The sequence below is a fragment of the Botryllus schlosseri genome, chromosome 11 (genome assembly GCF_051294905.1).
Source record: "Botryllus schlosseri isolate E-star chromosome 11, Bs_hap1, whole genome shotgun sequence".
In the NCBI taxonomy this organism is placed as follows: Eukaryota; Metazoa; Chordata; class Ascidiacea; order Stolidobranchia; family Styelidae; genus Botryllus; species Botryllus schlosseri.
Genome location: NC_137246.1, coordinates 24,655,105 through 24,682,406, shown reverse-complemented (window position 1 = coordinate 24,682,406; position 27,302 = coordinate 24,655,105). Strand labels below are relative to the sequence as shown.

General features: G+C 39.8%; 2 protein-coding genes across 4 annotated transcripts in view; one reads left to right on the top strand and one right to left on the bottom strand.

Annotated features, from left to right (window-relative positions):
• LOC145449520 (tRNA (cytosine(72)-C(5))-methyltransferase NSUN6-like) overlaps nucleotides 1–27,302 on the bottom strand; it is a 264,578-nt gene that overhangs the window by 208,479 nt on the left and 28,797 nt on the right. The gene's annotated exons all lie outside the window — the stretch shown is intronic.
• Nucleotides 30–25,828, top strand: LOC145449504 (AMP deaminase 2-like). Of its 3 annotated transcripts, XM_080327888.1 has the most exons (23): nucleotides 30–149; nucleotides 357–404; nucleotides 6,729–6,807; nucleotides 6,868–6,940; nucleotides 8,722–8,855; nucleotides 10,532–10,789; nucleotides 11,746–11,769; nucleotides 12,678–12,777; nucleotides 12,834–12,956; nucleotides 13,498–13,552; nucleotides 13,613–13,757; nucleotides 13,990–14,079; nucleotides 14,143–14,272; nucleotides 17,275–17,406; nucleotides 18,003–18,085; nucleotides 18,867–18,978; nucleotides 19,037–19,200; nucleotides 21,006–21,132; nucleotides 21,205–21,368; nucleotides 21,431–21,551; nucleotides 22,019–22,192; nucleotides 22,258–22,368; nucleotides 24,318–25,828. In XM_080327888.1, exons 1-23 carry the CDS (start codon nucleotides 128–130, stop codon nucleotides 24,531–24,533), a joined length of 2,685 nt encoding a protein of 894 aa, XP_080184014.1. In that variant the 5' UTR covers nucleotides 30–127; the 3' UTR covers nucleotides 24,534–25,828. The 3 variants fall into 3 exon arrangements, with proteins under 3 accessions (XP_080184014.1, XP_080184015.1, XP_080184016.1); XM_080327889.1 differs by lacking the exon at nucleotides 11,746–11,769 and having other exon boundaries at nucleotides 31–149; XM_080327890.1 differs by lacking the exons at nucleotides 10,532–10,789; nucleotides 11,746–11,769 and having other exon boundaries at nucleotides 31–149.

The following is a 27,302-nucleotide window of genomic DNA, read 5'->3' as shown; positions in this document are numbered from 1 at the left end:
AGCAGCTGTCGTCATTTTTATGCAAAGTTTAATTCCCTACTTGTCTCTCAGTATAAGGCCTACTTATAACAGTAATGGAAATATCACCAGTCTAGTACCGGACAATTATTTACACTTAGAGGAATATATGATGGCTGATGAAGACAGTGGTATGTCTATGTTAGCTACATTATATTAGTGTTAATATTACATTATGAATGTGGCATACCTAGAATTATTATGAATGGTTGTTGATTTTTAACATAACTTAACATTGGTAGGCTACACATCCTATTTTTTCATAAGGTCACTAGTTTTTCACTTCATAAGAACCTATGATGCAATCAATAATAACATTCTTTGAAATTTATCTGCAGACAAAAGGTTCAACTCATTATTGAGTGACAATGTCAGAGGCGCGACAGGTCAGTAAAACTTATGTTCGGTAGTCTCTGATTGATGAGTGTATTGAAATCTAGCAAAATGTTTGAGAATTTGCATTCATTCATTTGCAATCGTAGCTACATAGATGGCCCCATCACTTGCGATACATATGCCACTAGTAGATTTTTCAATATGAAGTCAACAACTGCAAGACAATCACCCAACTACTCCTGGATATTATTGAGCTATCGTAGCAATAGTGTTGCAAAATCCGAATTAAGTATCACAAATAAGAATTTGTTATTGAGAGTACCGGTATATAAACCAGTATGAGACTTGCAAATTGTTTTTCTCCATATTTCGTTTTAGAAAACTTGGTGCATGTGAGGGATTTTCTATTATTTTGGGTGAATGATATTGAATGATCTAAGTACACTGCCTCAGCCGTATCCCCTGTTGGTTGGCCACACCCCACTTGACTATACTAGAAATACAAATAAAGTTCTCAATAGGCATATTGTTTAAATATTTACATATGTTACACTTGTGATTTCCTGTCCACCAAATACATTCATTTACGAAAAACACTCCAACTTTAATTAAAATTCACGAAATTACGGATTACATCTCTTCTTGTTCTCATAATATCTGTATTACAGTTGCTGGAGATCTGTTTTGAACACCAGTATGATCAGGAAAATTACCCAATTTTCATGTATACATCGAATGTAGCTTACATCCGTGTAAGTGCACATAGTGCAATCATACCGACGAGCATTAATCTGCCTGGTTATTGTCCTTATACCACACAATTTCATGGTGACTGATGCTATCCAAATGTTTGTAAACAAAATTTCCCTCAGTTTACTTTCCTTTTGGGCTTTGGCAGAATAGGCCTAGTCATTGAATTACAGCTTCATAAATGTTCTTAACATGACCAATTGCGAGAATACAGGTTGCTGAAGTGGTATCAAACGTTTGCTGGTAATAGCATTAACAAATCTCTTGTTGTGTGTGAATTCTGATCAAGGATTCAGTGCGTTCACTCTCCACACCAAAGCACAGCACCCATGAATTCCAAAATAATAAACTTGTCAAATCTGGCTGGCGTATTAATAGAACCAGGAAATGACTGGATTTCGATTACATTGAGTCACTTATTGAGTTTGATGGATAGCGAATGATGTTTTTTTGAGATTTCAGATACTGAAATACCATTTTCACACATCCACGGTGCAACTTGTTCACTTCCACCTAACTAACAATGGTTTAAAATCATGCATTCAACAATATGATTTCCCATGAACTAGTACCAAACCTAGTGAACTTACAATATATATATATATATATATATACAGCAACCACAACAAGGAAATTGATCACGATAATCACAAAGATTTTTTTCACATAATATATCAGATGGAAGAAATGAATTTTATAACTGCTGCAGACCTTTCTCGTGAGGCAATGACAATTCTGATTCTTCAAATCTAATGATCTTGAACAGTTTGAGCATTACACAATCCTGTGAACACGTTGGTCCACCGACATGGATGACAAATAATTACATCGTGATTATTGTGTTATGTTTGCAACGTCCGTCGTCCATGCCTGCATCCAACATGAAAGCTATATACGTGTAATATATTCCCAGCATCTAACTATGCTGCATATCATTGCCGTAATGTGTTGAATTAAATGTTAGGAGATGGTGCTAAAGTTTATAACATTGAAGGCAGATTAGCATTCTCCTGCATAATATTGAAAGCGAGCACTTATTATGTTACGCCAAACAGTCATACACTTTAATGAAACTCCAATTTATGGTATTACACAGCGGACCACACCTATGTTGCTCCAGCACTGCACAGAGGCCTTGCCTAGCTTACAAGTTTTTGCCTTGCATCTATATACATATAGATATAAAATTCATCAAATATTGTTATTCAATTACACAATTGAATAGTATATTCATATTGAAATGAACCCTGACGAGTCTCAGCCGAAAATATTTGGGTTCATTTCAATATGAATACACTATTCAATTGTATATTGAAGTTCTGTACCTCCAAGAAGCTGTTATTCAATTTTGTAAATTTCTAAAAAACTCACGGACCCCCTGGTTGGCAAGCAATGCTTTTAGAATTGCATCATTCCAATTTTCAGTAATAGCTGTAGGCAAACAGCATTGAGAAAAGCTCTGTTTTACCCCAGCTTAGCCATACTTTCCATCAATCTGAGTGGAAGAACTATTACCTCTCAGCATCCCATCTGGAATGTTGTTGAAGGTCCTACTGACAGCTAGATGCGCTTGAAGTTGTCCTCGAGACTATACCATACAATTCTATCCAAATAAAGGTACAAGTAACAATTTCAAACTCTATCCAATACTAATTCAAGTACCGGTGCCAGGATAGTTTGAAAACACGGATTTAGAGTAGTTGTGAGTCTGACAAGCTTTTGCCAGTCAATCGCCAGTCGCAAGTTGCAAGGGTGGCGACAAATACAGAAATGCATAATGGTGCCAATGATAGGTACCTATAATAATGTTGATATGACTGTGAGAAGGACAAGACGCATGCACTACTTTTGCTTCCAACCCTACAAGCACAAAGTATAAGAACTGCCACATAAGTAAGTAATCCAAGTAGAGTAGACGAACCCTGCTCCAAAAAAGTTGTGGTAGCCTTCTTCGTTACTCACTATGACCACTGACCAGTGACCAGTTTACCTTTGGCCTTGCGCGGCGAATTGTAATTTTTATCGGTCCCGACTCGCCGGTATTTATTGGCGCGGTGCGATTCACGTTTAGTACAGAGAGAAAAATAACAACTCTGCAGTCTATTGCCGCGTCGACGTACTATTGGTTTATGAATTAGCATGCCCTGATCCAAAAAAAGCAGATGCAAATCGATATGACGCTAGGGCTAGCAATGTTATTTGATTACGAAAGTCCTTATCGTTCGAAGACATAATCAGGGATGTGACGCTGAATCTGTTGACGCTGCTTGGAGAGTATTGCGTTTCAAAGGAATCGAATAATTTGTTTTTGTCTAAAGGCGAGTATTTCAATGATTCGAGAGTTCCGGCCGTAACAATTACAATTACAAAGCACTCGGCGAAGTGGGTTTAATTCAACCCGCTGTTGCTGTCCTACCCGACAAATATGTTGTATTCGGCGCTCGCTTAGGTTGAGCACAGTGAGCACACACAGTTCTGTTTGTTACTGCTCGGGTCCCTTGATGTTTCAGGCAGGTGCATTTCTCTCTAAAACTATGGAAATTATGTAGTAATGGAGACGCCCAGCATCAACACAAATCAATAGGTCAGTCGTCAGCGTATTTGTTTTTACGGAGGTCGCGCTGGGCTGTGCCATTTTTGCGTCAACATTGGCTGCCTTGTCGTATTTGCGTGGCTAACGCATACATTAGGGTTGACATTAGTCGCATAGTTTCAGTTGTGCTCAGTTCTGACCATCGGTTGTTCTTTTCGCTGGCTGGCTATGTTGATTATGGACGTACGGTAGTAGCCTTTATAATTCATGATTAGGTCGAAGTATCGCCGTATTGGACCAAATCCAAGAAACCTAATAATTTTATGGGGTGGTTACTTTTGAACAACCTTGCTGTTGGTGCATCTCTCGACCTGCGTTTTTCGCCGGCGGGTCAGGGCTTGCGAATATTGCGGCGCTTCACTGGCAGTGGTTTTGGCGTCGCCCATCGCTACGATTTTCTCCGAATATTAGTTATACGTGGAATGCGTTGGAATGAAAACTAGGACGGAAGTGCACCGACGAAGTGACTTGATGTGTATATCATGGTGTTGCCAACATATATGACGTCAGAAAACTAATTTGGCAGGGCAAGAGTGCTTTCCGCATGCTGTTACAGTAACACGCCAATGATTATACTATTACTATTATATTATGTACAATACGATTGCGCTGTGCACAGGTACGTAATTATATTGTGGTTTTGTTGTGGTCCATAGAAGGGATGATGTACGAATATATCCACACCCTGCAGTGAAAAAACGATGGAATAGGCGTACGCTCTGACGAAATAGTCACCATCAAGTCGCCGATATAGGGAGCCTTGATGCTTTACCACGCTCCTATTCGCGTGCAAAACGCTATCTGTGAGATGAAATTCGCATTGGTATAAAGAAACTTAAGCGACCTGGTTTATGTATATTCGAAACTATATCACCTTTAACGCCGAGAGAATTAAATTATTCTCACATATCTTAGCGAAAGTTCAGTTACTTACGTCCGTAACAGACAATCCGTTATAGTTCAGACAAGTTCGCAAGTCGGTTACGGCGTTGCGCTAACCGGAGAAGTGGAGTCGTGGTCACTGGTCAGCAAATGCTTATGCTTAGTTACGCCACGACCGCTTCACGTGATGCACCGAAATCGCATGCTATTCATAATTGCAGTCACATCCCATTTCTGTCGTGGAAGCTCGCCGCATAGTCGATTACACAACTATCGCGTTAAGGCTGGTAGCTGCGAACGGGGACAAGTTATTAGTACAGCATCAGCGGCGCCTTGTAAAACAAACAGCGACTTGCGCAACCAATCTGGCTGCACAATGCATCGTATGTTTACGTCGTCAGCTGATCGCCGGATTCGAGAGAGAAAAAACGCCCCTTCACGAGGCTTGTTTAGTTTATATACGAATGATCGATAATGCCCAGTGAAATCACTGGCTTTTCGGCAATAGCCCCGAGCGAGAGGCTAGGTTATACTGGTTACCGCTACATGCTCGCATTTCGCAGCATGCATCGCAGTTCTAGATCTACAGCAGGGGTTTAGTATGCTTGATAACCAAACTGGGTGACGCGCAGACACTAGATATCAGAACAGGTGTAAACAATCATTCTTGCAGATTTCCAGGTCGACGCTTTTATGGAACCAACCGCTGTCGAGTTCATTATTGTGAATAACATTCGCTATTCATGTTTAATTAAGCTTTAGTTAGTGAAACGACAAAGGATGTTAACGAAGGCCTCGTATAGATCTCAGTTCAAACCGTTCACGATAGTTGTGTTTGCTTCGGGAAATGATTAAAGTCATTAAATTCGATCGGGTAGTGTTTTGGAGCAAGATCGGCATTTAGATGTCTGTTTTAAACACCGGTTTATTTACGTCGTAATGGCTGTTGCGTGTCAATTTCTATGCGACATTACTTTCCGAACTAATGATATTGAATCCTTACCCATACCATCGGTCCATGTTATTTTTTTATCGTTTTCTTTTTTGTAATTTGTATTGAATCAGCGGGAGAAATCGTTGATTACATTGATTGCGCAATGCGCATTTGCGCTTCTCCTGGGGTCCTGGACTGTCTATATATTTATATTTGTTGCAATTACGTCATCATAACATATGTAGTCTCTCTCTCATTATGAAACGCTCAATATGTTGTATCGGCTCGTGCTGTGACTGAGGCCAATGGCAGATCTTCGATTACGTTGCGACACGCATAGGCGATGCTCACTAGGGCTCTTCAAAAATGACTTTTTTTCTCAAATCGCACCGGCTACTTGATAAAATTGTTTCGTTACCTAATTTAAGCTTACACACCAAATTTGGTTCAATTCCAACCAGTAGCCGCATTGCTACAGGAGAAAAAAGTTTCTATTTATTATTTATTTTCAAATTTTTTGTTATTTATTTTTATATCATGAATAGAAAATTTCTTCTCCTGTAGCAATGCGGCTACTGGTTGGAATTGAACCAAATTGAGATTTGAGAAAAAACTTATTTTTGAAGAGCCCTAATGCTCACTGTCACATTGACTTCACTGTCACATTGACTGACGCAGCGCCTTTCTCTGAACTAACATGTCGTATTTCATTGTTGATATACGAAGATTGTGTGCCCTGCCTTAATGGAGCGAAAGTTTACCAAAGCGACGATAAACATATACCCGTCAGGAAGTGACATCAGAACTGTATTCGGAAGTAATCTACTAAAATTTGATAAAGGCAATAAATCATCTTCAAAATCCAATTGTTAGACTGTTCCCAATGGGCTATCGAAATGGAGATATGATTGTTGATGTTCAATACTGTTTCCAATTCTCTACTAGGCTGCTGCTGATTATCCCTGCGACGCTTGTCAGCTGATAATTTTCGGGTATATTTCAATACGGAAATATTTTTCAATTGTGTATTGAGGTTCTGTACATCCCGATAGTTTATTAAAGACGGTCAATTTGCTTGTACAGAAATTTTAGACATTGCAAATAGGTTTGTGAGATTGTAGCGTGACAGCTAATCATTTACCACGGCAATCATTGTTATCAACGTCGCGCAGCGGCTAGTCGGATTATAGTTGATCGGGTTTTTGTGATTGCAAGGTGGAATACCTGCCGCCGAATCCCACCAGGACAAGCAACGAGAAGACGATTTGAAGCAAGTGCCTTCGCCTTCAAAGGGGTAGAATACGTTTGCTTCGTTTTTCGTGCGTTGGCTTGACGTGAATGGCGGTGTGTTCAGGTTTTCGAGGAGAAGAATTCTGTCGCAGAAGTACAGCCCCGGAATGACCGACGAGATCGACAAATTCGCCGAGGTGGGTTGTCCCATGTCGACGTTGAACCCATTCTTTCATCCGTACTATTCTGCCCCGGACATCGGGTGAAAAAATCGCTTCTCCGTTGAAAAATGTTCCACACTATAAATTAAGCCTGGCAACAGCACCATGAACAGCGCCCAAGACAGTGCTTCCAGCCAGTGGGTCGCGAAGCATTTCTAAATATTACAGTTTTTTATTCAATATCTCATAAAGGGCTGCCTTTGGTTGTTATGGAATGCCAGCAATTTTCTAATTGATATGATAGCAATTATGCAAGCATAAATATAAAACCTGTGAAATGCTGACGATCTAGTCTAGTTAATCCAAAGTGTACCTCAATTTGAGTTATTTTTGGATATTTTTCGAGCGGGAAGTCAGGCCTAGACCCGATCAGATAATATATAGTATGCAAGCTCAACTTTCGCATTGATGGTAAATTGGGGTGCATTGTTTCTTTACTAATTATAATATTTTTCATTTGTATGGTCATATCTGGTTGCTGGGCGCACCAATAGGTTCGGACGGATTATCGAAACGATAATTATCCTTGAAAGATCTCAATTCTCAGTCGCAAGAAACGCGCGTATTCAGTACTCGTGCTGCTCAGTAAAATCAATACTTTGCTAGAAATCGATTTGTCGCATTCATGTGCTCTAATCGTTACTCATCGTAAGCCCGCCTGCCTCTTCAATTTTATTACGCGTGGATTGCGCTTTTTCAACTTGCCTTATCCCTTTGTGACTACACAATGAAGCACTTTGCATGCCTTTGTTTCAGCATAAGCAGGCCCCGTTAGTCTACCGCGACGCGTCGTTATTTAATCATGATACTTTAATTTTGTTTGTGTTGATATAATCAACATAAACACGACTGTGAAGGGAAGGTATGTCGTCCACGAAATTTCCGTGGCAGCGGGCTTGATCCTTTGATGTCGAGATTAAACTACCCTGACGGCATTGTCGAGGTTTAATGAATTCTAGCAATCTAAGATGCTATCTGGGTGCGAACGCTATTGCCATTGATTTTGATTTTTTCGTGGTCGCTCTGACGAATATCGTCGGCCGCTAATCTATCGGTAATAGCGACGATGTCCATCTTTCAATTTGCTTTACGTCTGTGCGGGTGATTTGTTCATTTGTCGATTTCGCGACGGAATCTTGATAGTGCGCGATTCCTGTTGGAATTGTGCGCGTTATTAGTAGGGGCTCGTATTTACCGTGTTGTGCAAAGAGCATATGCGAATATAAACGCCGGAAGTCGTACAAACATTGAATGATAACGTGCGTCAGTGTACACTGTACAGTTGTAAAATGTACTGTGTACGGGTACGCGCTCCTCGTACATCATAGGACTCTTTCCTAGCGTTACCTCTTCGCGCGTTGGTCCGGCGCTAATTCACCTTGGATTACAGTACACAAATGAATCACGACAAGATAGCTTGCATACCGAATATGATGCCTTGATTTCATGAGATGTTGCTAGGCCCCATTTACGATCGATATTTTCGTTGTGCGCCGATCTGCTTCGAACACTCATGAAAAACATTGGCCAAATCGACTTGATTCTATAGTTTTTGCGCGATTTCCGTCGATAGTAACACAATCAATTATCGCGCAGAGCTTCGAAAACAGCTGGAAAACTAGAAAATTACAGCTTTTCCAAATGAGATAAGAATTTTGATTATAGTAAGTTTTTTACAAATTAGAATTAGAATTAACGAGTTCGCAAAATCTTGGAAATTTACTTATAATAGGAACTTCCACGTTTCCGAATTACAGCAATTATTCTCGGAAGACATATCGGGGTGCGGCGACCTCGGCACTTCGTGCGAGCTGTCCGACGACATTCCCATCGTGCAAAACGAGGAGAGGCGACACTTGGTGGACCGCCATGTGTCCCAGGATATCTCACAGTGAGTGGGCTATCTATCTGTTGATACCAGTGTGACAGCCATTCTCTCAATTACTCTGATATCGTGTCGAGTGTCCGTGAATTCCAAAGCGTACTCGAAGGATACGCGCTTTTTGTTGAGCCCGCGCGCTTTTTATAAACATGTTATCGGCGGTGGACTTGTTTATGAGAGGGTTTTGTTTTCAAGTCTCGCGCCGCGTGAGATGTTTGTAGTAGTCCCCGCTTCTTTCTTCCGTACCGAAAGCGTCACCGCGTTAGCGCTCGATATTAATCAACTCATGACGTACTTTAGGGCATGTCGTTAGAATCGTTACACAAATTTGAGACTTTATATCCGTATATATAACCACGATGTTAGTACTAATTTCTTGTTTGGTACGGCCTACTTTCGCGTCGTGGTCGACAATTCGAACTGCCCGGGTTCTTCATGCGTATTGCGTATAGATAACCGGCGGTGATTCCAAGACGGCTCGTATTGTTTCTTTCGTGCGGACGAACGTAACCTGTAGTAACCTAAACGCAAAAGCGGAATCACATCGGATTACCTAAACCTGGTGCAGCAATGATATTAATTCGAATCTCCGTTCGTGATCACTTTGAGTGTTCAGGCACTGAAATGATTTAATGATTGTGTGCTGTAATGCTAGTTTATTACACGCCCGTGCACAACTGCACACTGGGCGCATCGTTCAAAAAGCTTGTTTTCGTGTTGATAGGAATTGATTTATCGTGAAAGAGACATAATCAGCCGTGAAGTTCGGTCTCTGTCGGCATTCTTTATAAGCGGCCAGTCGCAATTGCGAGCTGCTAAATCAGTTTGGTAGGTCGGACCTTGTGCATCTCCTTGGTATTGTGTTGCTAATTTGAGATTACCAAAAGTGATTTTAGTTCATGTGCTAGCAGTGGCAACGCGTTGCTAGATAGTATATTCTATCATCAACTTCTGCTGATTTCTACTATAAACGGTAGGGTAGCATTTAACATTATTGTATTTAGATTAGGCACGCTGGCCTATAGGCTTGACTTTGACCAGTGTAATGTACATCTCAACTTCGTGTAAATTAGAATGACCTCTGAATTTTTCCAAGACTTGTTATCTTTTTATTCCACCTCATTCAATTATATAGGTTGTACTGAGTCTTACACCATGGTCATGGTGCGCTTTATTGCATTATCTTGACATCACGTTGATACATCTTCATCATTACTTGCCATTCTTGCATCGATGCTTTGATGCATACTGGGAAAATGATTGCCACGGCTCAACAGGCAGTGCGGGCTTCCAGTGAATACCCTTTCGCAGTTAATTAATAATGGAAAACCGCCATCAGGATTAATGCCAAGCCTCTGATTAATATGACTCGCCGTGAATTTTCTTGATGGAGGTGCTCAAAGGCTCCGTATCCGGTGTGCGTTTCGGAGTTAACAGACACTCGACCAACGTTAACTTGTATTTGAGAATTATCTGTGTTTTAGCGTTTCATTACCCTGTAGTAGTGCCTCATATAGTTAACATTTAGACTTAGCGTAGCGAGATGTTGTGTGCTCTGCACTTGCCATGGACTAATCATAGATTTTTTTCTCGTTTCTTCTCATACGCATTGTGTGTGTCCGCTCGCAATCATTGCCTCATCTTCGATATCAACCTGGTTGCCATTCTCAATGATAAAAATCCAGCGGGACCAAGAAATCTTTGTGGAAAACTCCGCGCCTCGCAGCCGTTATGGAGCTTAATAAATATAAAAACCGGAAAGGCGGCGGTATTTCCAACGGGCACGCGCCCAACGGAGGTTTTCATAAAGACGGTCCGTCGGAAAGTCTGCTGAAACCGAGTGACGTTGTTGACGGGGTGCCTTTACTCGGACAGCCTGTGCACAACAGGTCCAGAGCCTCTCTGACATCACTGCACCACATGCCTATGCCGGTTCTGAAAGAGTAAGTTTACATTTTCCTTCAGATATTAAAGCAAGTTTTTGTCACGTTACCTACTGCCTATGCTACTGTTATGTCACAGTTTTGTCTTTATGTTGAGTCGAACGTCTGTGTTGTTGTAATTGAAGTGGATTATTCGTATATGAGCATTTTCAAAACAGTAAAAGCCAAAATTAAAATTATAGCCTTGGCTTGGTCCATGTTTCTGTGTTCAAGCGATGAGCAATTGAGCATCCTAGTATCAGTATTAAACATGGAAATTTGAAAGAATTAATTTAATATCGACATTTGAATGTATGTATGTGCATTAGAATTGACTTTACAGATCTGCTCTCAATGTAGTGCAATCGATGGCGTTGAATCGATGGGTGAAGCTGTTGCTCTCAGCTCATTGGTGATATCAATAGTGCCGCGGTATATAATTATAGATCTGTGGCCCATCAGTTGCAGCGAAATGATATGCTATCAATTCCGTCATTCGAGCATGATAAATAATGCAATTTTTCTGACAAAACATATTTGGTATGCATCGGATAATTCTGTAAGCTGTATCATTCACTTGATTGTAATGATAGATTTTTACCAACATATCAATTCGTTGGTGGATCTGTTAGGCAATTATTTTGTTTCTGTCCATTTGCATCGACATTATGGGATGTGTTTAAGTAGGTTGCAAGACCACCTAACTGTATCCTAGATTTCGGATATGATTTTTTTTAAATTATTGGTCTGATGTTTCATATTTAGCACTAAAACACAATTATGGTACTGGTAAGGTACTGGTATGGTAGCTATCACGGTCAGTGTCAAGGTACTGCTATTTGACAATTAAATATTGCTAATATTGCGGTATGTGTTCCGTCATTAACAATCAATACCGGTGATCAAGTGTAGTTTTCTAACGAAATTCCAGGATGTATATTCTATATTTATGACACGAAACGCACCTGTCTATTCAGATCTGGAAGCAACCACAGCTTAAGGTTTGGCCGGTTGACAATACGCTCCTTTGTATCGAATAATGCATGCACATTCAATTACATTGTGGATGTAGATGTGTGTCTGTGCTTCAACATGCATTTTAGAGTGTTTGGTATGACTAACACGACGTTTCTCAGCCAAAGTGATTGGTTTTACGGCCTTGAGACGCTTGATAGTGGATTTTTAACCTCTCTTTAGTGGAATTAGTGACCACGGTGGGTAGTCGCATTGAAAAGACTGCCGCGATCATCTTGTCGCACGCAATTCGTCTCGTAAGGTTTGTTTCATGTGAGAATGCCTTACACAGATGTCTTATGCGACGAATTGTATCACCGAATACATGATTTCTTCACCATTGTAATTTCTTTAAAATATATTAGTCCTTTCCTGGTTTCATATTTTATTTTTATACAATTAGCAGAACTTCCTTAACTTGGTATCATAACTAGGATAAGTGTGTAACATATTATATACGGCTACGGAACGAATTTCAATGATTAGCGTGAGGCAAATCTTGCCACACACTTACTGAAGCAAATCAAGCTTCTGTTTGTATTCATACCTTGATCAAACTTATTTTTTATCTTAGATTTTTCAGCTTTTGCCCTTGCAAAGTTCTGTCATTTTTGCTTGTATCATTCCCATTCTCATTGTTTATCGAATCAAGCAAGTTGCTTCATATTCGTTTAGGGTAGATTTTGAGTCTATAGTGGATACATCGAATCATGATATATTGATTTTGATTTCAATAGGTCGGTGGCATTTATATGGCGAGCCGGCCGTATAAATTTCTAATGTCATTCTTTGAATAGTTAGTACAGTAGCAAATCTCTTGTAATATTCGATGTAAAGTAGGAACAGCGGTCCAGTGTGTTTATATTCTGAATATCTACGCAATTCTTTTTCGTAGCAAGCGAGACCACAGCGCTTCTGAATTGGGCGGGTTGTGCGAAAGAGATTTGGAAGACGAATTCCACCGTATCAAAGTAACCGGGGATGAATATTTGATGGTTTGTTTGCTTTCGGTTCTTGCCGACATCGTCAAAACCAACATACTGTCGTGCAGGCTCCGATGCAAGATCTGATGGAGGCCTCTGAAAATCTTATCGAGGCTTTGTTCATCAGAGAGAAATACATGAAGCAATCTCTGCAGTCTGTGTTTCCGACAACTGCCAGATTTCTTCGAATGGTGCGTATTTCTGTTATCATTGCAGCAATGCGCTAAAACTACTACTTCATTAGTGACATGCATGACTTGTTCGGTTCAGACATTGTGGGTGATGGTGATCACATCACAATACAATTGATAATAACAGATAGATAACTCTTGGTGCTGTAACAGCTGGCATTTCGATTAGTCCCTTGACACTAGGAATCCAGTGTTCTGGGTCAAATGTCAGTAGTTCCAGACCAGCTGGATTGTGTTCTACTTTTTATCAAGACTCCCTCGTTGTTGTTTAGATTTTGGAGGTACAGAATTTCAATGTAGAACTGAATAAGATATTCGCATTGAAATAAACCTGAATATTTTCGGCTATCAGGGGTAATCATTAGCAATCGTTGGAGAATTGGAAAGAACATTGTATATCAACAAACCTTATCACCAAATAAGACGTCACACATGAAATTTAGAATAATTCAAGCTATTGTTGTAGTCGTTTAGTGTATAGTTATATATATGATTGGAAATAAAATGCATGTTTATTGTTCAATTACTCATTTATGTACAGGCTGATGGGAAAGAACCTGAAAAACTAAACACCGAAATGGAAGGCATCAGCGAAAGTGTGTACCAAATCTATTTAGTAGTACATTCGACTTGTTATAATCCTTTGCTGTATAAAGATGCGCCGTACCATCCGCCGCCGGAAGAATACAAGAGTCCGTATTCCGAGGAAAAATTGAAAAACATGCCCCCAGACTTCGGATACAAACTTAAAATGCAGCACGGGGTCTTTCATGTATATGCGGACGATTCCGCCGTGTCCAGGTTTGCCGATTAGTTACTCCGAATGAAATATGCCGCCCTCCAAAAATAAATTATGAATTGGTGTTTATCAATAATGATTACCTGAATACATTATGCGAATTTGCAGTATACAGATTTTCATGCCGTGCTAAGAGCCATTTTCTTGGCATGTATACTGTGCCGTAATGATTCGATATCAATTTCCTCTACGCTCGAATGATTGCGCACATCAGTGAATGCTTTAACACTTCAGGGAGGACCCGATTGACCTCGGCTATGTGAATCTGCTGGAATTCATCATGGACCTGAATCACATGATGGCAATGGTTGTGAATGGACCGCTGTAAGTTATTTGTTATGTCGAAAAGAAAATGGCTTCAGCAGTTCATGGTTTTGGGTATTTTAGGAAAACATTCTGTTACCGTCGTCTGTCTTACCTTTCGTCTAAATTCCAACTCCACGTCCTATTGAACGAGACCAAGGAACTAGCTGCCCAGAAGGAAGTGCCACATCGGGATTTCTATAACTGTAGAAAGGTATTGAATATTTATGCTCGGGAGAGGGGACCATTTTTGCTGTTCTGAACATTGAACTATATTCTCAATGCTGTAAATGGCTTCGACTTTAGTTAGTTATGACTTGTGCGTATTTTGATATAGAATATTTACACCATTGCTTCCCAACCTGTTCAAGTTTGTAAATGTAAATGTTAGTTTTATCGTGCGACCCACAATGAGATATAAGCAAACGACTCAACAACAAACGAGTAAAGAAACAATGTATACTAGGGTTGTCCAAAATTTGGAAAATCTCAAGAATGATGGGTATCAATGTCTCATTCTATAGATTATTGATAAAAAACAACAATGAGCCTGGAATAAGCTCACAGGAACGTCGTTAAGATTTGTCGCAAAGCGTTTGAAAGTAGCTACCGACGAGTGGGCGTGCTAGCGACCATAGAACGGAATCAAGACTAGTAATCACGAAATCACGGCTCTCGATTGGCTAATCAGCTATGCTTCAATGATCACGACGGCAGTGGCTTGCTGATCAGCTGTTAAAGGAGTCTACTAACGGCGGTGATTCTGTAAGCGCATTGTAGGTTGGTTGGCAGATAATGATTTAAGATTGATGCAGGACATGTTCAGTGACTAGATACATGATGATGAACAAACAGCGGCTACTTCCCACAAACTTAAAGCATGACTGGCTTACTTACTGTGAAGGAAACCGCCGTAGCCTACATGTCTGTTTTGACCGATGGATAGCACATAACCTGCGGAGAAATATTGCAAAGGCGCTTATGCAAGTGGTGAACGAATTTCTTGTTTCAGAAGGGATGCATCATCATTGAATACAAATATAAAACTTAACAATGACACTATACTTTGTCTGATCTTATTAGGTCCCAGTCGTGGTATATTTGAAGTCTTGAATGCCCTAAGGATTGGCTGAATCAGCCGTATATGCTGGGGACTGTCAAAGTCGTCAATGATGCCGCACAAAGAGTTAAAAGGTATAAGCACAGACTATATGCTATTATGCCCATTAAAAAGACAGTTTGATTGTATAGCTTAACTTAGCCTTAGAGAATTGCAGGCATGACAGAGGTGAAACGGCGAATGATTGTGCTCTTTGAGAACTAGATATAAATCCAAGAAATACCTAGTTATGGTTGCAAATACGTCAGACTGGGCGTAAGTAAAGTATGTTAGTCATCGCAAACTGGTACAGCACACCATACGTGAGATGGATGCCGCACAAAATCTTATCTGCTCAGAAGATGTTATATTGGCCGACCATATAGCTTAGTGGAACCACGAAGAAATGTAACTGTCGCACTGCTTCATTGCCTTTTAAGCTCGTTTTACATTCCAGCATTTGTAGTGTTACAGCCGGTAATGATTCAAGATTTCTTCAGGACATGCTAAGACGTACTGTATTTTTGCTGGTCATACCAGCAATCCAGCATAGTCTGTGCTTACCTCTACACCTCTTTCTACGGCCTCATTGACGACTTTGACAACACTTACGAGTGAATTCATTTTGCTGTAAAAGTTTAATAAGTCCCCAGCATAAAACTGATTCAGCCAATCCTTAGAGCATTCAAGACTTGAGTTATACAGCACGACTGGAGCCTAATAAGATCAGACCAAGTAGTGTCATTGTTAAGCTTTATATTTGTATTCAACTATGATGCATCTCTTCTGAGACAAGAAATTCGTTCGCCTCTTGCATAAGCGCCTTTGCAATATTTCTCCGCATGTTCTGTGCTATCCATCGGTCAAAACAGACATGTGTAGGCTACGGCGGTTTCCTTCACAGTAAGCCAGTCATGCTTTAAGTTTGTGTTAAGTAGCTGTTGTTTGTTCCTCATCATGTATCTAGTCACTCAACATGTCCTGAATCAATCTTAAATCATTATCTGCCAACCAACCTACAATGCGCTTACAGAATCACCGCCGTTAGTAGACTCCTTTAACAACTGATCAGCAAGTCACTACCATCGTGATCACTGAAGCATAGCCGATTAGCCAATCGAGAGCCGTGATTTCGTGATTACTAGTCTTGTTGCCGTTCTATGGTCGCTGGTACGCCCACTCGTCGGTAGCTACTTTCAAACGCTTTGCGACAAATCTCAACGACTTTCCTGTGAGCTTATTCCAGGCTCATTGCGGTTTTTTATCAATAATCTATAGAATGAGACACTGATACCCATCATTCTTGAGATTTTCCAAATTTTGGACAACCCTAATGTATACGCACTACACAGCATGCAAATTACTGGTAATGCAAGCATTGAGCTTGCATATTAGATATTATGGCGTCAAATCCGGGCTGGATTGGTTTGATTTTACTACTACGAAATACCCAGAAATACCTAAAATTGAGGATGCCTACACCTAGTTTCGACCAACTGCCACATCTTCACTATTTCAAGAGCTTTTATTATGAATTGATAGCAACCAGGAACCCTCTTTAATAGAACACCGAACATTTAGAAATACCACATCGTCAGTTGTGCGAAACTCTTATTTATACCCACTGCTTGGGAAGCACTAATTTACACCATGGACCAGATTTGCTGTTTTGAGCATTGAATACTTCTCGATTCTGTAAATAGCTTTAACTTTAGTTATCACTTGTACAGATTATATTTATCAAATCGCTGGTTAGTGTATTTGAAATGCGCCATTTTTGGGAGCAATTTGAGATTCAAGAACCCATCTCCGGAATGAATAAATATAAGGCCTTATAATGACATGGTGTAATCCAAGAGAAGGAGTCTATGTGACTATGTCCATTGTACAAGTACAGCTCTTGCTTTCGAGAAATTTGGCTCATGTCTCTTTTATAACAGATAGAGATAAAAAGGGATTGTAATTGTACACCCTCCTAAGTACTTTTTAAAATAACAAAACTCGCAACCGTGTATTCGAGCTGACGAAACTTACAGCACATTTGACTTGCGTTGAAACATGATGGCACAAAACCTGTGGTATTTCATTCCTAATATCTAATTTTGCCATGTTTCAAGGTTGACACACACATTCATGCGTCGGCATGCATGAACCAAAAGCATCTGCTCCGTTTCATCAAAAAGACTTTGAAGAAAAATGCCGAAGACATTGTGCATTATAAGGACGGCAAGCCCTACACTTTAGAAGAGGTACTGATAGAAATGGGCTTTCATACATATTTCAACATAAATCAAACAAAAACTGTTACGTCAATAAAGGTATTTACAGCATGGGAGTGTGACAGTTATCCATTAACAGACCACCTCTGCAACTTGTCGACTGGCGGTAATTTCATTTTTAATGATTGTTATCTCATGAAAACGAACTGAAATTCAGTTGCGTTGAATCTTGAATGTGTTATTCCCTGTAGCGGTTCGGTAGTCAATGAATTACTCTGGCACAGATACGATTTCTTTTCAACGCACTCTGCACTGTTGTAAAATTAGCAGTGTTAGGCTATTAGCCACGCTTGTAATATTTTGTATCAGTCATCAAAACTCAGTGTTTCAGTGGGTAAATGCCATGGTGAGGTGTTATTATTAAGATTGTAGAAACCAAACCCTTCCTGTGATTTAGAATCCTGCAAACGACAGATTCATCAATCGGTGTCACCAACATTAATGGATGGTAACATCGGTAGGATATATTTCATTGTTCGTTATGCCGTGTATGTAATTGTGTGGTGATTTTTATGTGTGGGTTATGGAAACGTTGGTCGTTATTTAAGGTTCGCGTTTCTTTGAAGGTATTCAAAACCATCAACGTGACAGCTTATGACCTCAGTGTCGACACCTTGGATGTGCACGCGGACAGGAATATCTTTCACAGGTGTGTATTTATGCAAAGGTTTTATCAAGATATTAATCACAGACTAAGACTTACTGGGTCAGAGTAACATAATCACTCGCATTTACATATATACATCACTGATTTTTTGAGCCAATAATTACTAATATCCAAGTCCTCGCATTTTTTAGTATTATGACCTAACTACCATTGTTTTGCTACCATTGGATTCACGACAAATTATGTCGTTGATGTTGGTGATCACTTCCACACAGAAGGTGGTCAATAGTGAATTACGAGTATTCAGTATTATGGCCTACTTAGACTCATATGGGCATGTTTTTTTTTTGGCTATTTCCACTTCTGCTCAATTACTTTTTAGCGAAAACTACGGACTTTTTACACCATGAATTTTTTCAAGTGGACAGTGGTTTGGGGCATATTTGTAACACTTTTGAAAATAACAACTGGGTGAAATAGCTTATTTATCATATTTGACTGAATGTATTTTCGAAAATTGCACCTGTCCGTACTGTGATTGGTTATTTTGCGTTGGTCACAAATATGCTCCATGCAATTTGAAAAGTAGCCACCTAAAACTATGCGACCCATCTACCAAATATACTTTTTATAACTGCTCACAAGAGTACTTTTAGGCGTTCATATTCTACTCCCTATTGAAGTAGTTTTATGTGTCTTGGAAATTGCAACTTGTACTAGTAAAGTTGTAATTACGTAAAAATTTACTTGTGCTAATACCAACCCTATTTTGACCTCCTCTGCTTCTACAGCTGTAGCGAATTTTTTTATTATAATTATACAGATTCGATAAGTTCAATTCGAAATACAACCCCATCGGACAGAGCATCCTGCGCGAAATCTACATCAAAACAGACAACGATTGTAAGGGCAAATTTTTCGCGCACGTATGCAAGGTAAGACTGACGTTATCTCGACTTTCGCACTCTTTACTGAAACTATGCTATTCGGCAGGAGGTTTTGACCGATCTGGAGGAGAGTAAATACCAACAGGCCGAGCTACGGTTGTCTGTGTACGGCCGTAGCAGCGACGAGTGGGACAAATTAGCGGTGTGGGCCGTCAGTCACGATGTGTACAGCGACAACGTCCGGTGGCTGATCCAAGTGCCGAGGCTGTTGTAAGTAATTGTCTACTCTACTTCTGTTGTAATTGAGTATTGTCTACTCTACTTCTGTGTAATTGAGTATTGTCTACTCTACCTCTGTTGTAATTGAGTATTGTCTACTCTACTTCTGTTGTAATTGATTATTGTCTACTCTACATCTGTTGTAATTGATTATGTCTACTCTACTTCTGTTGTAATTGATTATGTCTACTCTACTTCTGTTGTAACTGAGTATTGTCTGCTATACTTCTGTTGTAATTGAGTATTGTCTACTATACTTCTGTGTAATTGAGTATTGTCTACTCTACTTCTGTTGTAATTGAGTAATGTCTGCTATACTTCTGTTGTAATTGAGTATTGTCTACTATACTTCTGTGTAATTGAGTATTGTCTACTCTACCTCTGTTGTAATTGAGTATTGTCTACTCTACTTCTGTTGTAATTGATTATTGTCTACTCTACATCTGTTTTAATTGATTATGTCTACTCTACTTCTGTTGTAACTGAGTATTGTCTACTATACTTCTGTGTAATTGAGTATTGTCTACTATACTTCTGTTGTAATTGAGTATTGTCTACTATACTTCTGTGTAATTGAGTATTGTCTACTCTACTTCTGTTGTAATTGATTATTGTCTACTCTACATCTGTTGTAATTGATTGTCTACTCTACTTCTGTTGTAACTGAGTATTGTTTGCTCTACTTCTGTTGTAATTGCCATTGTCTACTCTACTTCTGTTATAATTCTACTCTACATCTGTTGTAATTGATTATGTCTACTCTACTTCTGTTGTAACTGAGTATTGTTTGCTCTACTTCTGTTGTAATTGCCATTGTCTACTCTACTTCTGTTGTAATTGAGTATTGTTTGCTCTACTTCTGTTGTAATTGAGTATTGTCTACTCTACATCTGTTGTAATTGATTATGTCTACTCTACTTCTGTTGCAACTGAGTATTGCCTATTCTACTTTTGTTGTAATTGAGTATTGTCTACTCTACTTCTGTTGTAATTGCCATTGTCTACTCTACTTCTGTTGTAATTGAGTATTGTTTGCTCTACTTCTGTTGTAATTGAGTATTGTCTACTCTACTTCTGTTGTAATTGAGTATTGTCTACTCTACATCTGTTGTAATTGATTATGTCTACTCTACTTCTGTTGTAACTGAGTATTGCCTGTTCTACTTTTGTTGTAATTGAGTATTGTCTACTCTACTTCTGTTGTAATTGCCATTGTCTACTCTACTTCTGTTGTAATTGAGTATTGTTTGCTCTACTTCTGTTGTAATTGAGTATTGTCTACTCTATTTCTGTTGTAATTGCCATCGTCTACTCTACTTCTGTTGTAATTAAGTATTGTTTGCTCTACTTCTGTTGTAATTGAGTATTGTCTACTCTATTTCTGTTGTAATTGAGTATTGAGTACTACTTCTGTTATAATTGAGTATTGTCGTCTACTCCACTTCTGTTGTAATTGAGTATTGTCTACTCTACTTTTGTTGTAATTGAGCATTGTCTACTCGATTTGAGTTACAACGCAGACGACTGTGACCACTCCTGTTTATTTCATAGTAGCGATTATGTTCATTGTGTCATACGTAAGAATTTAGACCAGGGGTTCTCAACCTTTTTACGGGCATGGTCTCACAAATAGGGTACAGCAAGCTGATTACTAAAAGGTCGGCACCTTCGCCCAGACCTGCTCGCGGTCATTTCAGGAAGAAGGTTGGAAGTTCTGACACCCCCAGAAAAACACGCTACCCCTATGTTGAAGTTCTGTACCTCCAAGAATGACGTCGACATTTGCTTGGTTACAGCGACGTGTATCGAAGCAAGAAAACGCTAAACAACTTCGGAGAAATCCTGGACAATCTCTTCCGACCTCTGTTCGAAGCCACGATCGATCCGTCCTCGCACCCAGAACTTCACCTGTTTCTGCAGCATGTACGCAAAACCGGGTTTACGAATGTAGAAAATGACGAAATGCTGCTAAGATACGATTATTTTTGTGTTCAGGTCACCGGGTTTGACTCGGTGGACGACGAGTCGAAAGGAGAACACCACGTGTTCACCAAGGAATCGCCATATCCAGAAAATTGGACGGCGTCGGAAAATCCTCCCTACTCCTACTACGTGTACTATATGTACGCGAACATCTGCGCGCTGAATCAACTGAGAAAGTAAGTCACGGCGGAATGTGTGTCAAGGGCATGTTGAATTCATATTTACCGAACCTGTTTAGAGAACGAGGGTTTTCTGTGTTCAATCTGCGACCGCATTGCGGCGAAGCGGGCCCTGTGCATCATCTGGTCACCGGCTTCATGCTGAGTGAGAATATAAGTCACGGCCTTTTGTTGAGAAAGGTAAGTGCATCTTATTAGGTTGTCCAATGTCCATACACAAACGCTCTCACTGAGACTTGATAACTAGCAAATTTTCAGCTTTTCTGAATTAGAATTTTTTCCAAATTGGATTATAATTATAATTACTTTCTTGGAATTTCAATGCAGTTCATCAAATCAAGTTTATTTCATATCAAATCAGAATAAGCATGAAAATGGCAAAAGCCTGTACACAAAACTTGACTCGGTTAGTCCTATTCGTTCTCCTGCAGCATTTTCAGGAAAACCAGAAATTTAATTACAATTAAAACTAAAGTGTTGAAGCATTTCACAAGAATTAGAATTAGAGCAAAGAACCAGATTTAGATTACCGACATTTCGCTTGAAAGAGTCTGCACTCATTCGCGCAGTGGTGGGTTTCAAATTGTTTGTCAGCAGTTATTTTTTGGGTTTGACGATTCAATTACCGACCATATCTTTTTCTTCAGGCGCCCGTTCTGCAGTATCTTTACTATCTGGCGCAAATTCCGATCGCGATGTCGCCGCTCAGCAACAACCACCTGTTCCTGCCGTACCACCGCAACCCTCTCCCCGACTACCTGGCCCGGGGCTTGATGGTCTCTCTCTCCACTGACGACCCACTGCAATTCCATTTCACGAAAGTATGTTCGGCACGGTTGCGTCGTCAAATTTTCTATGAACTATATATTCTGTGATTGACTTTTAGGAACCTTTGATGGAGGAGTACAGCATTGCGGCGCAAGTTTGGAAACTGAGCTCGTGCGACATGTGCGAGCTTGCGAAGAACAGCGTGATAATGAGTAGCTTTCCGCAAGAGGTGAAGTGTTCCATTATTGTTTACCTACCATGTTTCTGTCCTTGAACTGTTTGAATTACGTTTTGTTTAAACTAAAGATATGCAAAACAAATCACTGATTCGCAATGAAATCATTTTTATGCCACATTATCATACATACATTGTAGCATATATGACCAATCAGGAATAACCACATTTGCATTACTGGTGACTAACTCGTATAAACTGACTTTATCAACTTGAGCAGTATTGCATACATGCACTTGCACAAGCACTTGTGTTGGCACTCGATGAGCCCATTCAAGAATCATCCCCCATTCATGCTAATACTGTTGCTGATATGCCCTCTACCCCAAACTTGAATCATGAACTTGAAGGTGTCGATATCGCAGATATTTCTTCTTTTGATCTACGTCATTAGGTAGACATAATCAATGGACATATAGTTTTAGATATCCTGACTGTTAGGAATTATAAGTATGGGTATATATTTTGATAATAAGGCATCGAAATCAACAGGTTTATTTTATTAGACTTCCAATCAGGTGAAAGAATATAGATATGAGACAGCTACCTTCATTCTTCCAAAAAGATTATTTTCGTTGCTTGTTGCATATCTGACTATGACACAGTAAAGATAAAGTATCTAAAAGTGGTGATTCGGTTCGAGAGTTTTCAGTATACATTTGATGAGTATGTTTCATGTGTTATTTCAATTAAAAATTCAACATTAGATGGGAATACACAAGAATGGAATACATTTTGATTTGAACTTCGAGCAATGTGTGACCTTTGTTACGAAGGTCGATCATTGAATTGTGAAGTGTGGTTCTTCAATTTGCAGTGTATCACTTGATGAGAATATGAAAGAACGGAAAGGTGTAGGCTGTGGTACGCACTGCATGCCTTCCATCATTTCGGACTATTTGATTTGAACTTTGAGCAACTTGTGACCTATGGTATGCAGGTGATTCAGTGAATGTACGGATTTCTGTACGCTGTGCAATAAACTAACTGCCTCGCTAAGGGGAATTTGATGAAATATTTCAAATAGTTCTGTACTATTTTGTGATGCGTTGTTTGATTTTTAGAGGCTGGTCTATCAATCATTGACACATGTGCCATCGCACCTTACAAAAATTCTTATTAGTATGCATTCCTTTGACATGAAATTGTGCCAGCCTGGCAAAAAATGTGGACACACTGCCCATTTTGCAGAGTAGCTATCCTTGGTGCCTAATTACGAGCAGAAATTGCAAGGTGTATCTTCGCGACCGGTGACTGATGACACTACAAATTAGCGCAATTTTCGAAAATTGCATTCAATTTTTGTGTAACGGAGGCTGTTTTGCTGGCTGTCACAACGATTCCACTCGTGATGGTGATGCAAGCGTAACCAAAAACTACTTACTACTAAACTTAGTCCAATGTCTGAAAAACAAGCAGATTGGCTAGAAAAAAATAAACTGGAGTAGAAGTGGGAGTATTGAAGAAATGTAACCACTAATCAGTGCAAGTAGACGAAACCTAAACAGGGTCGAATAGTGAGAGCTGATTTTTTCAAGTACTGAAATATACGCTCCGTGTTATGAATAGTTAATTTATTGACGAGAATTGTAGTTTTGGTAGTATATTCCACTCAAGTAGCCATGAAACTTCGTTAGGACATATCACAGTGCATCAAATATATAGTACAAAGGCACACGCGTTAGTGGGAACGATTTATCTGTAAAGTTGTGATTAACACACAGCATTGTCACAGCATGCATTAAAATGAACATGATTGAAAAAAATACGAAATTATATTTAGTGTGATGTAAAACTGCCCTACTTCCATACCGAATGCCACTTAATGAATCATACTAATACTCGACTCGAAGCCAAGTACTTCGTTATTGACGATCTCTGCTATTCTGAAATGGTGCATCACGGTACTATCGTGGATCTCGTAACAAATTCTCTCGTTCCAGTTCAAACAGTACTGGCTCGGACCAAAGTATCTCTCCGAGGGATCGGAAGGCAACGACATCAGACGGACCAACGTGCCGGACATACGCGTCGCGTACAGACACGAGACTTTGGAGGCAGAATTGGAGATGATCGTCGCCCCGCAAGTCCAGAGACGTTTGGAAGAGAAAGAGTTTGATGAAAGCGATAATCCGAGCGCGGAGGAGAGGAGCATTTGAATTCATCTTTTAGTTATTTGCAATGTATTTTCGGGTCCGTGGACATTAGGGCTGTTCAAAAACAAATTGTACTGGATATTTGATAAAATTGTTAGTTTGCTGAAAAGTACTCTCAATTCCAACCTGAATAGAAGAAAGTTTTGGATTTATTTAACAAAAATATAAATTCTCCCTATGAAATCGTTAGGTAGTATAGAAAAACGATGTGTATAAAATTTGGCTCAATACCAACCAGCGGAAACGGTGTTGTTGCAGTAGAAAATTTAGGATTTAAAAAAAATAATATCAACGGTGGCAAATTATTTTCCATTTGTTTTCGAACTACCCACCATAAATACTAAATCCTAAATTTTTTACTGCAATATCCAAGATTTATAACCATCGTTTTTCTTTACAGCGTAACAATTTCAGTAAAATTTTAAAACTTATTTTTATTTAATAAATCCTAAACTTTATTCTCTTCAGCAATACTCTTCCTGGTTGGAATTGACCCAAATTTGGCGTGCTGCGTTTTTTAGTGACTGAACCTAACAATTTAAAGCAAGTAGCCAGTAAGATTTGAGGAAAAGTTATTTTTGGACAGCCCGAGTGGACATATGGGCATGCGACACTTCAGTACGTGGGTTAAAATTAGGGTTAATTTTGAGGAAGTCTTAAATTTTTAATTCGGTTTTGGGCTATCCAGTCGCATGCTCAAGTGGTCTGGATGATGTGATTGTCGAATTTTGTGACATATGTTGAATTAAAGGTCTCTTTACAGTTAGTAATTGACGAACACTGTCCAGTGCCCACTGTCCAGCGTAGTTGCCACTTGTAATGATAATTTCTCATACTCGCTGGTCGGGTTAATTGTCAAGTGTCTAGGTGACTTGGTACGTGAGATATATTATCTCGATGGCTCGATTATTTCTGTCCATTTTATTAACTGCGAAACTGAGACTTGAGCATTTTTTAAATTAGTTTTACCGCCTCACATGCACATTGTTTTTTTCTGGTAGCGATTATACTTTGTCCACTCTACTGTAGATTCTAGTTGCGTCTTGGCACCATTATCTCCCGTCACAATCAATAGAGAATTTTTTGGGCTGCAGTCCCAAAAATACGAATTCACGCCCTTCGTGTCAAGGTAGAATTTCGGTGTTCGGTCAACTTCTTTTCCGACCTATTCTTCTTCAATTGAAGCGCTCTATAATTGAATCGATTGTAGTCACAGGTGAAATGAGTATAATTCTTAATTCTGTGCAATAGTACAAACGTTTTTTTGTGTTGTACAGGAATATACTGGTAGTTGAAAAGTTAGTATTTCATCTTGCTTTGTTGGGATCGTCAGTTCAATATATCAACTTTTGTATTGTGGAATACTGGGGAATTAACATTTGGCAGAGGATTGCGCGCGCCAAGTACAGTACAGCGAATTGATAGCTAGATATTTAATCGCGAGAGTTGAAGTTAGGTTTGTTGATTAGCATTTCATCCGCTCAATACGCCTGAAGGTAGCGACACAATTAGAAGATAAGGTGTCGACACAACTTGAGTAGTCTCTGAAATCCCACAGGCCCATGCGATGTTAAGAAGAATGCACACTGAATGAAGAGCAATAGCCAATAGATGATAAGATAAAAGGGCAAAGACAGAAAGAGGTGGCATGTTGCGGAAGACGATGTCGATTTATCAGATCATGGTCCAGAAATCTCCGAAGTATGGGACCTCTTTGTATAATATATGTGCGGAGCTAGGAAACGCGATGTCGCTTGTTTGGAAAGTCGTTAGAGTCGTGGGATGCCAAGCATCGCCCACGAAGCTTGCTTAATACAGCAAGATTCAATTGTATGTCGGAGTTCTGTACCTCCAAGAAGCTCTTTAAATACAGTAAGTTTCTATCAAAAGGTGGGATTTTTTTACTGAGAAATAGGCCAACGTCCCCATGTGTAATTTGTCAGGACAGCAAATGGGTTCGATTCCGCTTCGAAGGTAATTCTGGGCTCCTCTCCCCTTCGTCGCTGTTCTTACGGCGACACAAAAGACCCGATGACAGAACGCACTAAAAAGGAATGGAATGAGGCCGCAGAATAGAGACTAATGGTTACATCCTGATATCCGCCTTTAAAAGTCATTTGGCCTATTCTCTCCACCATTTTTGTGCACTTTCGAAATGTCCTTTTATTGCAATCTTGCAGTGTTTTGATCCAATGAAATTACTGAATAGAACTGTGGTAACATTATGTGCCAATATTGTTTTGTGTTGTCTTTAAACGGAGCCGAACGTCGGCTCCTGTTAATGGATAGTTCGCTGATTGCGAATGGTGGTGCCATCATATAATAATTTCTTTATGTAACAGTTTGGCCTACTCACGGTGTTGGGTTCTCTTTTTGCTGCAATAAACTTCCGTCGTAAGCCGACATCGTTCTTGGTGCTCATAGGGAATGCAGGCTCTATACTGGCGATGGCATCATTTGACTGGTTCGCCCGTAACGGCAGCAAACGGGCTTTACTGGATGTGGCACTGGACTCGCAATTCTCACAACTGCATGACTTTAGGCAATTACCATTGACATGACCAATGACCATTCATATTATAATGGATCGTTTACGACAGGGGCGAGCAACAGAAGGCCCCAGGGCTGGAACCGGCTTTTGATCGGCCTGCAGACAGTTTCCGGTCTAATGTGACCCGCGGCCACAGTCTGTCGCAATACCCAATTGTTTGCTTACTATGTCGTCAAGTACTTCCCTTTCCCATATCAGGCCCGCCGACCGGTGAGGTTGGC